Source organism: Pituophis catenifer, unplaced genomic scaffold (genome assembly GCF_029215685.1).
Source record: "Pituophis catenifer annectens isolate HBS135680 unplaced genomic scaffold, rPitCat1.0.hap2 SCAF_16, whole genome shotgun sequence".
Lineage (NCBI taxonomy): Eukaryota > Metazoa > Chordata > Lepidosauria > Squamata > Colubridae > Pituophis > Pituophis catenifer.
Genome location: NW_027256896.1, coordinates 12,318,949 through 12,332,448, shown reverse-complemented (window position 1 = coordinate 12,332,448; position 13,500 = coordinate 12,318,949). Strand labels below are relative to the sequence as shown.

General features: G+C 45.7%; 1 protein-coding gene across 2 annotated transcripts; it reads right to left on the bottom strand.

Annotated features, from left to right (window-relative positions):
* Nucleotides 1–811: 811 nt before the first annotated feature.
* Nucleotides 812–12,068, bottom strand: AMDHD2 (amidohydrolase domain containing 2). 2 transcript variants are annotated; one of them, XM_070954936.1, is made up of 12 exons: nucleotides 11,994–12,068; nucleotides 10,928–11,034; nucleotides 10,192–10,328; nucleotides 8,712–8,851; nucleotides 7,261–7,315; nucleotides 6,118–6,330; nucleotides 5,413–5,501; nucleotides 5,032–5,176; nucleotides 4,154–4,261; nucleotides 3,895–3,963; nucleotides 2,691–2,792; nucleotides 812–2,102 (listed from the first exon to the last, which is right to left on the bottom strand). In XM_070954936.1, exons 2-12 carry the CDS (start codon nucleotides 11,008–11,010, stop codon nucleotides 2,014–2,016), a joined length of 1,230 nt encoding a protein of 409 aa, XP_070811037.1. In that variant the 5' UTR covers nucleotides 11,011–11,034; nucleotides 11,994–12,068; the 3' UTR covers nucleotides 812–2,013. The 2 variants fall into 2 exon arrangements, with proteins under 2 accessions (XP_070811037.1, XP_070811038.1); XM_070954937.1 differs by lacking the exons at nucleotides 8,712–8,851; nucleotides 10,928–11,034; nucleotides 11,994–12,068 and having other exon boundaries at nucleotides 10,192–10,252.
* Between the last annotated feature and the right edge of the window lie 1,432 nt (nucleotides 12,069–13,500).

Below are 13,500 nucleotides of genomic sequence, written 5' to 3'. Positions count from 1 at the left end.
TCATCTACCACAATCTCCCTCTGCTGGAGGAAACAACACATTGGTCGTGGACTGAACATTTTATTCCCCTTTATAAAAGTTATGCTTTTAAGAAACATTTCCAACATAAAAGAATCAGATAAAATTGGTACTTCGCTGGAATTGCAATGGCTGAAAATTTAAATTCACAGCATGTCAAAAAAGAAGAAAAAAACATGTCATGGCATGAAGCCAAAGATTCCATTTTGTAAAAGGAACAGCACTGAATATATGTCCTCCTTTGCCAAAAATGGGTTGGATCACATCTCCCATCATTCCCAGCCAATGGTGCTATTGAGCGATCATGGGTGCTGTGATCCATCGACTTGCAGGAGAATGAAGTAAACATTGTCCTACTGTTGGGTAGGTAATATGTAGAAAACTATGTTCTGTATCTTTAACTGCTACAAGATGACTAATTGGCTGTGCTAAGCAGACATAAAAGAAGGCAGGAAGTTTTTTTTTTTTTTTTTTAATTTGATTTATATGCCGCCCTTCTCCGAAGACTCAGGGCGGCTTACAATGTGCTCAGCAATAGCCTTCATCCTTTTGTATATTTATACAAAGTCAGCTTATTGCCCCCACAAACTGGGTCCTCATTTCACCTACCTTAGAAAGGATGGAAGGCTGAGTCAACCTTGAGCCTTGGCGAGATTCGAACCCTGCAGTAATTGCAGGCAGCTGGTCTTAAGCAGCTTAATAACAGGGTGCCTTAAACCCTTGTACTACCAAGGCTCATTCACTTCTGCTCCTGCTATTAGAAGGTTGAACTGCTGAAAGGAACTGTGTCTGTGTTACTGAAGAGAACTGGAATTGTAAGCAAACTATGTTTTTGTGTTGAACCGTGATTATTTGAAGAAGTGTTATCTTTGTTTTGAGAAGCCAAGTTTGTTTGTTTTATTACAAGTAAAGACTGTTTATTTTTCTTTTAAACGTTCAGAGTCTGTGAGTATCTGTGTGTTTTGCTAAGCAACGTATCTATTCGCTGTCTGGTCCGTTGCACCACTTTGCAGAGGGCAGTTTTACCCTCAACAGGCATCCATATGTTTGGCTCAATGTGCAGTGTTAAGCATGGCCGGTGTGTTCATAGCTAGGCATATTGTGAGAACCGAGGTCATTTGCTGATAGAATCTCCCTTCTCCAAATACTGCATCTAGTCGTCCCGACTTTACCCCAAATTAAAGGATTACAGGGTTGTTGTACAAAGGGAGTTTTTAATGTATATATTCTGTACATTATTCTTTTGGGTAGAATATGGGAGGCTTTAAAAAATATTGAACCTATTTTAGGGTGTTCATTAATTTGTCTGGAAATAAGGCCTCCTGCTTGAGCAAAAGGTTGGACTAAAAGACCTCTAAAGTCCCTTCCAACTCTGTTACTCTGTATTCTCAACCTTTTCAGCTCAAAATGAAATAAAACCATACTACAGATTTCAGCAATTGTGGTCAGAAAGGGCTCCCCAGCTGTCAAACAAATTATTTTTGCAGGATGCACATTTTGCCTTGGGGTTTAATGTCACCCCAGATTTTCAGCTCAGCTGCTTAGACAAATCCAGTCAGCTGTAACAGTGCTGTGTAGAGTTGGCTTTAAATGGGATCAAAGCAGATGGCCCCTTCCCAAAGCATCATCCAAATAGTAAAGAGGTTGCGCTGAAAGACAAAGAATGAGGCACTCTGGGGAAAAAAATAGCAGCTGTTCCCCAGTAGCAGTAAGTCTCTTGATGAACAGTGAGGAAAGTCCCTGCTAAGCTCCGGAAGGAGTCCCACCTCATGCCTGTGGGACAGCTACCTGGATCAAGTTGAGAAGAAAAGTTCTACTGTCCTCCATAGGAAGGAGGGCAGCTGATGCTACAGTTTGAGCAGGACTTTTCGAAGAGAGTCTGTGGAGAAAAATGAGGCAAACCAGAAGGCTTTAGGGGAAAATGGAGTTGTGGGCCACTCTGAGTCCCCCCCCTGCCTTCAGTCCGAAGCGCTGCCCATCCAGCTCTGCACAACTTCAGATGATGAAGTTGCTTTGTCTCCAGACCTCTTCGCCGGCAATATAAGTGGCTCGTACATGAAGACTCTCATCCAGCAGCACAAAATCTGTAGGAAAGAGAAAATGATGCCTCTCACCCCAAGCCTGGTTGATAGGAATTTGAGGAGTTGGTATCCGACTCATTCAGGCGCTACAATATACTTCTTCATTCACCAGAGAAGGATGAGGCAGATGGGCCTCTCCAAGGAGAGAATTCCATGAGTACCACAGGCAGGAAGGTTGCAATCTTTGCAACACACCTAACATCTAAAGCAGGGGTCTCCAAACTTGGCATCTTTAAGACTTGTGGACTTCAACTCCCAGAATTCCTCAGCCAGCCATACTGGCTAGGAGATTCTGGGAATTGAAGTCCATCAGTCTTAAAGATGCCAAATTTGAAGACCCCTGATCTAAAGAGTGGAAGATAGAAGATAAGAGGTTCGTGGTTTGGATTCCCACCATCCAGAACCTCTGAAGTAATGGTGAAGGTGTTGCTGGGCCAGGATCAAAGAGAATGAGATCCAATCAAATTTTCTGGGAGACTTTAGCCCATCCTCTTATTTTCAGCTCAGCCTATCTGACAGGATTCTCAATGGATTCCATGTTGAGCTGGAGACAGTGCGATCCGAATTCAATCCTTATCAGAGCAATACTACCTGCATCGGTATCGTAATCCAAGGTTCCCTTTTGATCCTCAATATTTAAGAGCTGAGCAGGATGGAGAGAGGCAGCCTCCAGGGCTGTTTCTAATGAACAGGCTGCAAAATAGAAATGGGGGTTGCTTTTTAGTTAGAATCCACAATGGCAAAAGGTTCTTCGCTTGGGAGAATGAAATCCTTCATTCTATACCACTTCTGAGAAGACTCTGGGATTGACTGTGTCTCTACGCCAGTGTTTCTATCAGAGTATGTTCATAGACTGGAATAGGCAATCAGCCAATGAGGACTGTTTGGTAACTGAAACATAGTATTTGTTGTATGGGGCCATAAGAGACAGTTTGGAGCATGGGTGTGGCTTAACTGTTCTGTATATAAGCTTGGAAGGGACGTGGTGGCTCAGTTGCTAAGACGCTGAGCTTGTCGATTGAAAGGTCGGCAGTTCAGCGGTTCAAATCCCTAGTGCCGTGTAAGGGGATGAGTTTCCATTACTTGTCCCAGCTTCTGCCAACCTAGCAGTTCGAAAGCACATAAAAAATGCAAGTAGAAAAATAGGGACCACTTTTGGTGGGAAGATAACAGCATTCCGTGAGCCTTTGGCGTTTAGTCACGCCAGCCATATGACCACAGAAACGTTTTCGGGCAGCGCTGGCTCTTCGGCTTTGAAACGGAGATGAGCACTGCCCCCTAGAGTCGGGAATGACTAGCATGTATGTGTGAGGGGAACCTTTACCTTTACCTTTATATAAGCTTGAAGGCACTAGCTTCTCTCTCCTCCGTTTTGCCTTCTCCATTTTTTGCTTCCATTTTGTGCTGTGTTTGTACTGTGCTATGTCTCTTCTCTACAACGTGGAAAAACCTACAAGCGAATTGTATGCCCTATGCGTTGGTATTGTATATAAAGAAGTTTCTTATATGTAAATTGAATCCTGCTTAATAGGCTGCTTGTGTGTGTGCGCTGCAACAAACTCTTGACAGTTTCTCAACCACGAGAATTTGAAAACGTGTGGACTTCAACCCCAGAATTCCCCAGCCAGGGAATTCTTGTGTGGGAATTGAACCTTCACTTATGGACCTCATCTTTCGCACCTGACACAGAGTCATTGCGAGGGTCACCCTTGGAGGGATTACAAATAAATCCTCAACAGATCTGGCTCCCTGGGAGATGGTAACCCTGTGTCCTAGTAAGACAGACTCTACTTACCAGTGGCATCCATGAAATGTCTGATACAGGTGTCCATGGTGGAGATGCTTCCACTCAGTGTTTTGGTACCTGGAAAGAGGCAGAGGAAGAGAAAGATGATCAGCCTTATATCTAAAGATAGTTGGATAAGGGATGATGGGAACTGTAGTCCTTCTCACAGGTTTGCAGAGACCTTTTGGGTCTTGGAGAAGAACTTAGGGAAAAACCAGCCCACCTGTTTGAGTGACTAATTGAGATTTCAACCTAGGAGTGCCCTTACCTGCAATGTAGGTATTTCCACCTTCTACCTCTACCACCAGCTGGCCCAGAGTATGTCTGCCAGGGGGAAGTCCCATTGCTGGGATGGCATCTGTCACCAGGATCAGACCTAAGGAGGGATAAGTTGAGCCTGTACATTCCACCTGAAAATAACTTCAGTGTTGCACCAAGCCAATAAATGGTTAGTTACCATATTTTTCGGAGTATAAGACGCACTTTTTTCCCCTCCTAAGAGTCTGAAAATTTGGGTGCACCTTATACTCCAAATGTAGCTTTTCCGAAGCTTTTTTTCAGCCCTAATGAGGCGCTAGTGAGTGAAGCAATCTCCGCTTCCCTGCTTTGCCTGCTCCCTCCGAATCTCAGCTGTGAAGCTTTTTTTGCGTTGTCTACTCCCTCTGATCCTGCTTTTCTCATTGCTTCTCTCTCCAAAGATCAGTTGTGCTTTAGAAGCTGTTTTTTAATCCTCAAGCAGGGGATACCAGCAAACTAATGTGCTGAAGCTGACCAGACTAAGGACGCTAGCCAGATGAATACCTGGTAGGCAGATTTTTTCCCCCTATTTTCCTCCCCAAAAACTAAGCTGCGTCTTATACTCCAGTGCGTCTTATACTCCGAAAAATACGGTAGGTTTTCAGGTACCCTAATGAAGGGAAAAAGCAGCCATTTGCTGCTTATGTAAGATAAACATGGTCACAGAAGTGTCTTCAAACCAACATTAAAACAAACCATGATTTACTTTGAGAGAACTGAATCGTATTCTCTCTTTGATGTTCTCCATCTTTAGATCAAAGCCCTCCCAATATCCACAGACAATATTGGGCTAAACTAACTTTTTTAAAAAATGCCCCTTCTCATCTCAGGTGAATTGTGGAGACAGACCTTGAGGATGGGCCCGGTGTGCGATTCTCAGAGCAGCAGGATTCGTGTGGATCCCGTCTGAGATCATGCCGTAAAACACTTGCTGACCAGGAGGAATCTTGTCACTTGTGAGAAGTCCCACAATCCCGGGGTCTCGGTGGTGGAACTGCACAAAAAAATGTTAGGACACAAGACATGGATTAGGAACAAGGACTACAGAAACCACTCTTCCATTTCTTGGCTGGACCAGACAATCTGAGAGGTCTTCTTAAGAGGAGGACCCACAATTCCGTGCAATAGTGGGGTTTTTCAAACCCCAGGGGTTAATTCACTGAAAAAAAGTAACTTACAACCAGTTTGGTTAAGATGCTAGAAGTGGAAACTTGCCTAGGTACTACTCACAGGTAACATGGCGTTGAAGAGGTGAGTAATGAAGGTAGCTCCCTGACCAACAGCCTCCTCAGCCTGAGATAGATTAGCCACAGAGTGACCTAGAAAAAAGAAATGGAGAGAACTCTATACAATGTTCCCGTCAAGGTTCCAAGTAATACATCCCCTTCAATAAGAACTCTGAGAGCAGGCATATTCCTCAAATAACATTTTATTGGGACATATCCAATTGGCACAGACTGGGTAGAAAACCGGCTCTAGGTTCCCGCCGATTTTACACGCAATTGAAAGTAAAAATTTGTCCCCACCCCACCCCCAAGAGTCGCCAGTCACATGGTTCAATCATCATGTAGTCAGGGGTGGGCTTCAAAAATTTTAGCAAGGGGTTCTCTGCCTGGTTGCTGGGTGGGCGTGGCCATCGTGGGCGTGGCCTAGTCGGCCTCCTGCACCACGGCAGGGTGTATGTGTGTGGGGGGGGGGTTTGCCCTCCCCGGGCTCTGGAGGCTTTTTTCGAGCCTCCAGGAGGGCAAAAACGGCTTCCCCAGGCTCTGGAGGCCCTCAGGAGGCCCCCCTGCTGAAGAAGGAGACCTGCTCATCATCTTCATGACCTTGAGATTTGCTGCGAATGCCTTTTGCTTCCCATGCCATGGTGTCCGAAACAAACTGGACGTCTGCATCCTAAATCTCAATCCTTCAGCATCCAAGGACGACGTTTACCCAGTGATACGCAGATGCCTCTCTTGGTCAGCTCCCGGATCACTTCACTGCTGCGTTTCATCTCAGGGGCTAAGGTGACTATCCGGACGCAATCCAGGCTCCCATACATGGCGAGCAAATCCTGAAAGGCTCCTGACTCAAAAGTGCGGAGGTAATTTTCTGGGTGAGCCCCCTTCTTCTCTTTGCTGATGAATGGACCCTCCAGATGAATCCCTGCCGAAGGGAAAAACAAAACAAAAAAACACTTTGGAATAAGATGAGGCAAGCTTGTCTGGACCCCTGAAGATTATAATATGGGTGCTACGACAAACTCTAACTGAAGTGAAGATCTGTAGCAAATTTCCAAAACTCCAAGCCCTTAGCCGTGATGATCTAGAGCAGTGATGGCTAAGCTTTTTGCCGTTGCGTGCCAAAAGCGGGAGAGAGCGTGAGGGGGTCGCGCGCGTGTGTGGCCACACCCATAATTCAATGCCCCCCTGCATATGTGTGCGTGACACCCCCCCTCGCGCTCCCCCGTGCATGACTCCCTGCACCCTGTTTTGGGCCTAGCAGGCCCACCTGAAGCCTCCAGAGGCCAGAAACGGCCCGTTTGGACAATTTTTTTGCCCTCCTCAGGCTCCAGAGGCTTTCCTGGAGCCTGGGGAGGGCGAAAACGGCTTCCCCCACTCCCCCAGAGGCCCTCCAGAGGCCGGAAATGGCCCATTTTCAGACTTGTGGTGTGCCCAATAGGCCTGTTTTTCACCTTCCTCAGGCTCCAGAGGCTTTCTTGGAGCCTGGGGAGGGCGAAAACGGCCTTCCCCACCCCTCCAGTGGCTGAAAACGCTCCGCTTGAGCCCTGTACTTACCTGGCATCCAAAACGGGCTGCGTAGAGACTCCTGGGAAGGGAGGGGCAGCGTGGGTGGGCCAGCTGGCTGGTGCACACGTGCGCTGGAGCTGAGCTACAGCAATGGCTCGTGTGCCTGTAGATATGGCTCTGCATGCCACAGGTGGCATGCGTGCCATAGGTTTGCCATGACAGATCTAGAGTTCTTGAAGTCGTTGACCCTCAGAAAGGCACCAGATCAGAGAAAGGTGCAAAAGTTCTTTATCTTTCTTACCCCATCGAAAGACACAACTATTAACGATGAATGATTCTTATTCACCTAGGACACCAGCTCCGTGAGGCCCTCCGTTTTGTACACGGATCTGAGGTAGAACCTAGCAGGAGAGAAGACAATGGGACCATTGTTGCTGAATCACACGTGTGGGCGTCTACCTATAAAATGTAGTCTTCTTTCTTTGATCAATTCACTTATTCCCCAACACAGTATTATCAAACTAGATCAAAAAGAACTAGTGGGAGACATGGAGTAGATCCCTCTTGACTCCCCTAAGAAAAGAAAGGGGACAGGATAAAAGAAAAGTGGGGAAAGCTGAGTCAGGATTAATCCGGGGTGTAGATAACACTAAAAAAACCCCAAGTTCTATTGTGGTATAGGATGTTGTATGAATCAAGTCCATAGTCATCTTACTAAACTTAGAACTCTGATTATTTCGGTAATCAATTCTATTCTACTTGGCTCATAGAGGCTTATTTCTGCAACCCCAAAAAAACCACAGAAACCTAACCGGTTCTGATAGGTTGTCCATATGCAACTAAGGCACTAATATATAATATATAACAGGGGTTGGAAGGGACCTTGGAGGTCTTCTAGTCCAACCCCGCTTAGGCAGGAAACCCTACACCACTTCAGACAAATTGTTATCCAACATCTTCTTAAAAACTTCCAGTGTTGGAGCATTCACAACTTCTGGAGGCAAGTTGTTCCACTGATGAATTGTTCTAACTGTCAGGAAATTTCTCCTTGGTTCTAAGTTGCTTCTCTCCTTGATTAGTTTCCATCCATTGCTTTTTGTCCTGCCTTCAGGGGCTTTGGAGAATAGCTTGACTCCCTCTTCTTTGTGGCAGCCCCTGAGATATTGGAGCACTGTATCATGTCTCCCCTAGTCCTTCTTTTCATTAAACTAGATACACCCAGTTCCTGCAATTGTTCTTCATATGTTTTAGCCTCCAGTCCCCTAATCCTCTTTCTTGATCTTCCCTGCACTCTTTCTAGAGTCTCAACATCTTTTTTACATTGTGGTGACCAAAATTGAATGCAGTATTTCCAAGTATGGCCTTACCAAGGCCTTATAAAGTGGTCTTAACACTTCATGTGATTTTGATTCTATGCCTCTGTTTATGCAGCCTAGAACTGTGTTGGCTTTTTTGGAAGCTGCTGCACACGGCTGGCTCGTATCTAAATGGTTGTCCACTAGGACTCCCAAGAATGATCTGGTTCAGTGACTGGACTTACATCCCATAAAGCCATTGCTTGCTTGATCTGGATTTACTGCCTAATCTAAAATTAATACTTTACTAGACAAAGTTAGACCTCAACTTTTCTCCAGGTGCTCAATGCGTTGCCCAAAGCGCTTGTTCTGTTTTTCTCCCAACTAGTTAATTCCATGCAGCAACCTAAACCATCAACCTTGGTTGACAAACTATAGAGGCCAGGTTTACACAATTCCCTCAAAACAAAACAATCCACATTACAGCTTTGGATCTCCTCACCTTGTGATAGACCGAGGATGGTGAGGTCACCATCGTCGGGCAAAATGAAGTCACTCCGTTGGACAGTATTTTCTGGCCAACCAGCGAAATTCCTGCTTGCGCATCATCCGTAGCCAGGGAAAAATCTACTCCGAAACCTCCTGAGAAGATGGAAGGAGATGCCCAACCTTGTTATTTAGGTTGTCCAGTGACTTGCCTCTGGTGCAAATCATATTTATGCACCTGGATAATATACTCCACAGATGGTGGGATTAATTTATCTCTGGCTTCCCAATGGCAAGCCATCTTTAGAAATGTACCGTATTTTTCGGAGTATAAGACACACTTTTTCCCCCCTAAAAGAGGCTGAGAATTTGGGTGCCTCTTATACTCCGAATGTAGCCAAAAACGCAAGGTACGGAGGGGCCAATGGTCTGTGGCAATCCCTGCAGCCTGGAACAGCTGATTGGGGGTATTCGGGAGGCCGATCCACCCGCCAATCAGCTTGTGCTGAATCAGGCTGCAATAATGTGCTGAAGCTGACCTGGCTCTTTGCTATTTGCTGCAAGGACTGTCAGAGTTTGCAGCAGCAATCACATCCAGAAAGCACACACAAGTAACTGATTCAGCAGGATTCAGTAGCTTCTCTTTATATATAATATAAAGTAAATATACAATACCAAAAGCAGGTTTTCCAACACAAGCAAAACACAAGCAGAGGAGAGGAGTTTCAGTTTAAGTTTCAGAGATCAACACAGCATGCAGCTTTAGAATAGTTTAGCTAAGCCACGCCCAGGCTCCTTGCTGTCTCCTTCCTTGTTGCTCACACAGCAAATACTGTATCAGTTTCCAAACAGCCCTCAACTCTCTCTCACACTGGACTCTAGCCAGATGAATACCGATGGATGCTGGTAGAAAGAGGCAGAATTTTTTTTTTCTTATTTTCCTCCCCCAAAACTAAGGTGCGTCTTATACTCCTGAGTGTCTTATTGGTTTTAGGGGTGGGGAATTTTTGGTGGGTGGGGGTGTGTCTGGGGATTGTCATGTGAGTTGGGTCTGATCTCTGGGTGTTATGTGAATTTTGTTGTATAGGTATACTGTGTATACACATACAATGACAATAAACTTTCTTCTTTCTTTCTTTCTTTCTTTCTTTCTTTCTTTCTTTCTTCTTTCTTTCTTTCTTTCTTTCTTTCTTTCTTTCTTTCTTTCTTTCTTTTCTAATTCTACTGTATAGTGCAACACTAATCCAATATCCAATTCAATTGTATAGAATGCGAAGGATGTGTGTTCGCATTTTATTTTTATAGTTATAATGTACACTGAAGATGGCATTTAATTTTGTTATACGAGGTGCAATGGCAATAAAGCAAACTTAACTTAAATCTATATATTTATTTGAACTGCCTGGACTCCTGATTTCCTGTGCTTGACCATTTCTGCATCCCTTGGATTGGGGCCCTTGGTTTTCTCCTAAATAGCAGCAGTTGCAATGCCTTACCGTTGATTTGTACATCAATGAAGCCCGGTGCCAGGATGCTGCCTTTACAATCCAGTTGGACATCTGCAGACTTTTTCTCATCAAAGAACACCTTCTCTGGGTTTAAGATCTTCCCGGCTCTTACCCATAGATCCTCTCTGAAAACAGACGGAGCTAGTCATCCAATTCTTAGAGATAAAAATTCCACTTGATCTCTCCGTTAGCCAATCAAACAAAGGCAGTTTTCGGTTGGAATCTTAGTTGTAATTTATTCTGGGGCGAAGAGAGTTTTATTCTCCATCCAGAGAGTTTGCTAAACGACGGTTTGGTTCTATCAAGTTTTTTATTGATTGTAAGCAGGTGATGAAAGACAAGGCTAGCGGGCAGGGGTGGGCTTCAAAACTTTTAGCAAGGGGTTCTCTGCCCGGTTGCAGGGTGGGCGTGGCCATGGTAGGTGTGGCCTAGTTGGCCTCCTGCACCATGGCGGGGGGGGGGGTTTTTCGAGCCTCCGGGAGGGTGAAAACAGCCTCCCCAGGCTCCAGTAGGCCTGTTTTTTGTCAAATTCCTTGTGTGTCCAATCACACTTGGCCAATAAAGAATTCTATTCTATTCTATTCTATTCTATTCTATTCTATTCTATTCTATTCTATTCTATTCTATTCTATTCTATTCTATTCTATTTCCATTGGAAGCATAACATTCCATGCTTATATCTAAATCATTAGAACAAGATGGAAGCCTAGAAGAAAATCCTTACTTTTGCAAGATATGATCCTTTAAAATCCGGCAGTTGGTAAATTGGAGGATTGACGCATCCACAGTGGATTTATGGCATGGCATCCTTCAAGCCCACGTGTGAGGCAACTATAAGAGCATGGAGAGAAGACGAAGGAAGCCATATTTAAGCATCTATTATATAAGCCTTGATTTGTTTAGTCACGATTTACTGAGTCAGAAAACAAACTGTTGCATGGGTTAAAAGCAATACTAGAATATGATCTATTTGCATTTTATTTTACTTCTCTTTTGTGGTGGTGGCTCGGAATCAAAAATGACTGGATGGCCAATCAATCAATCAACCAACTCAATCAACCCCATCAATCAATCAATCAATCAATCAACCATCTAACCAACCAACCAAATCAATCAGCCAACCAACCAACCATCCAATCCTATTTATATTCATACTTATACTTGCTACCTTGTACGTTTGACAAATAAATAAAACAAATCAATCAAATCACCCAATCATCAATCAATCAACCCACCGTCCAATCCAATCCATGTTCATACTTATACTTGCTACCTTGTACATGTTTGACAAATAAGAATAATTCAATCAATCAATCAAATCAACCAATCATCAATCAATCAACCCACCATCCAATCCAATCCTGTTTATGTTCATACTTATACTTGCTACCTTGTACATGTTTGACAAACAAATAAATAAAACAAATCAAGTCAACCAATCAATCAATCAATCAATCAATCCACCAATCGCCCTTGGCCATTTTTAAACCGATCTGCCCGCTTTTCCTTTGGGCAGCTCCCCGCGATCGCTTCTTCCTCCTCAACTCCCGAGCAAGCAGCGATCCACCCAACGGCCACTCTGGGATCCTTTCTCGGGGAGGGAGGGGGGGTACTGAAATCGCCTGTCCATCATTGCAGAGGGAGGCGCCCTCCTCCCACGCCCCGGTCCCCAAAGCCAGCCGGGGAGGCAGGGAAGTCTTCTCCGGAGGGAAGCGAAGAGCCACCGGCCGCTGCTCTCCTCCGACCCCCGACCAGAAGCGCGGAGGAGCAGCTACCCCAGCCGGGCTTACCCGAGTCCCACCGAGCCTTTTTCCAGCCCGCTGCCAACTTCTCTCCTTCGGGGCTGGCTGCCTGCAAGTTCTCCCTATCCCGGTCACGTGACCGCACGCCTCATGTCAGCTGACGGGGAAGGAGGGTGGGGGCCACCCGCTCTCTCCCCCTCGGAGGGGGTGGTCACGTGAGCGGCGGCGAGGAGCCGCCATGATGGGAAGGGAAAGGGAGGAGGGGGGAGGCCGGGCGGGAGCGGCTACGACGACGCCATCTTGGTGAGGTCGTAGGGATGCGGAGCGAGCGGCGGGGGAAGCGATGCGCCACAAGGTTTGGGGTGGGTGGTGGGTAGACTACAAACCCCATCATCCGGGATGGGATCGGGGGGGTGTGGGGGGCCACGGAGATTGCGAAACGGTGGCTTTTCGAAGGGAATGGCTCGTGCAGATTGTAATGGTTTTTAATGATTGTGTGTGAATGTATGTGTTTAACGGGTTTTTTGGGGGGGTTACAGGTAGTCCTCGATTTACAGCCGTTCGTTTAGGGACCGTTCAAAGCAGGGTGAAAATCCAGCAGGTTCTGGAGAACCGGTAGCGGAAATTCTGAGAACTGGCAAATACCACCCCTGGCTGGCCCCAGAGTGGGGTGGGAATGGGGATTTTGCAGTATCCTTCCCCTGGAGTGGGGTGGGAATGGAGATTTTGCAATATCCTTCCCCTGGAGTGGGGTGGGAATGGAGATTCTGCAGTATCTTTCCCCTGGAGTGGGGAGGGAATGGAGATTTTGCAATATCCTTCCCCTGGAGTGGGGATGGAATGGAGATTCTGCAGTATCCTTCCCCTGGAGTGGGGTGGGAATGGAGATTTTGCAATATCCTTCCCCTGGAGTGGGGAGGGAATGGAGATTTTGCAATATCCTTCCCCTGGAGTGGGGATGGAATGGAAATTCTGCAGTATTATTCCCCTGGAGTGGGGTGGGAATGGAGATTTTGCAGTATCCTTCCCCTGCCACACCCACCAAGCCACGCCCATAGAACCGGTAGTAAAAAAAAAAATAGATTTCACCACTGGTTCAAAGTTGCAATGGCACAGAAAAAAAGCGACAAAGGATCATTTCTCATCTTTTATGACTGTTGCAGCATTCCCCCCCCCCCCCATGGACTTATAATCGTGATTCAGATTCAGATGCTTGTCACATTTATGATGGTTGTGGAGTCCCCGGACGGATCCTGGGTTCCCCTTTTGCGATCTGACAAGCGAAGCCAATGGGAGACCAGATTCACTGACCCACCGTGTAATTAACTTAACAACTGCAGTGATTCACTTAGCAACCCACAGCAAGGAAAGTTGTAAAATGGGGTTAAAATTCACTGAAGTGTCCTGCTTAGGAATGGAAATGTTGAGCTCAATTATGGTCGCAAGTTGAGGACTATCTGCATCGTGTGTTTTTTATTCAATGCTTTCCCATCATTTTTCAGGGTTACTTTTTGGGCTACTTGATTGTGTGGTTTTTGTTTCTAATACTTTTCCA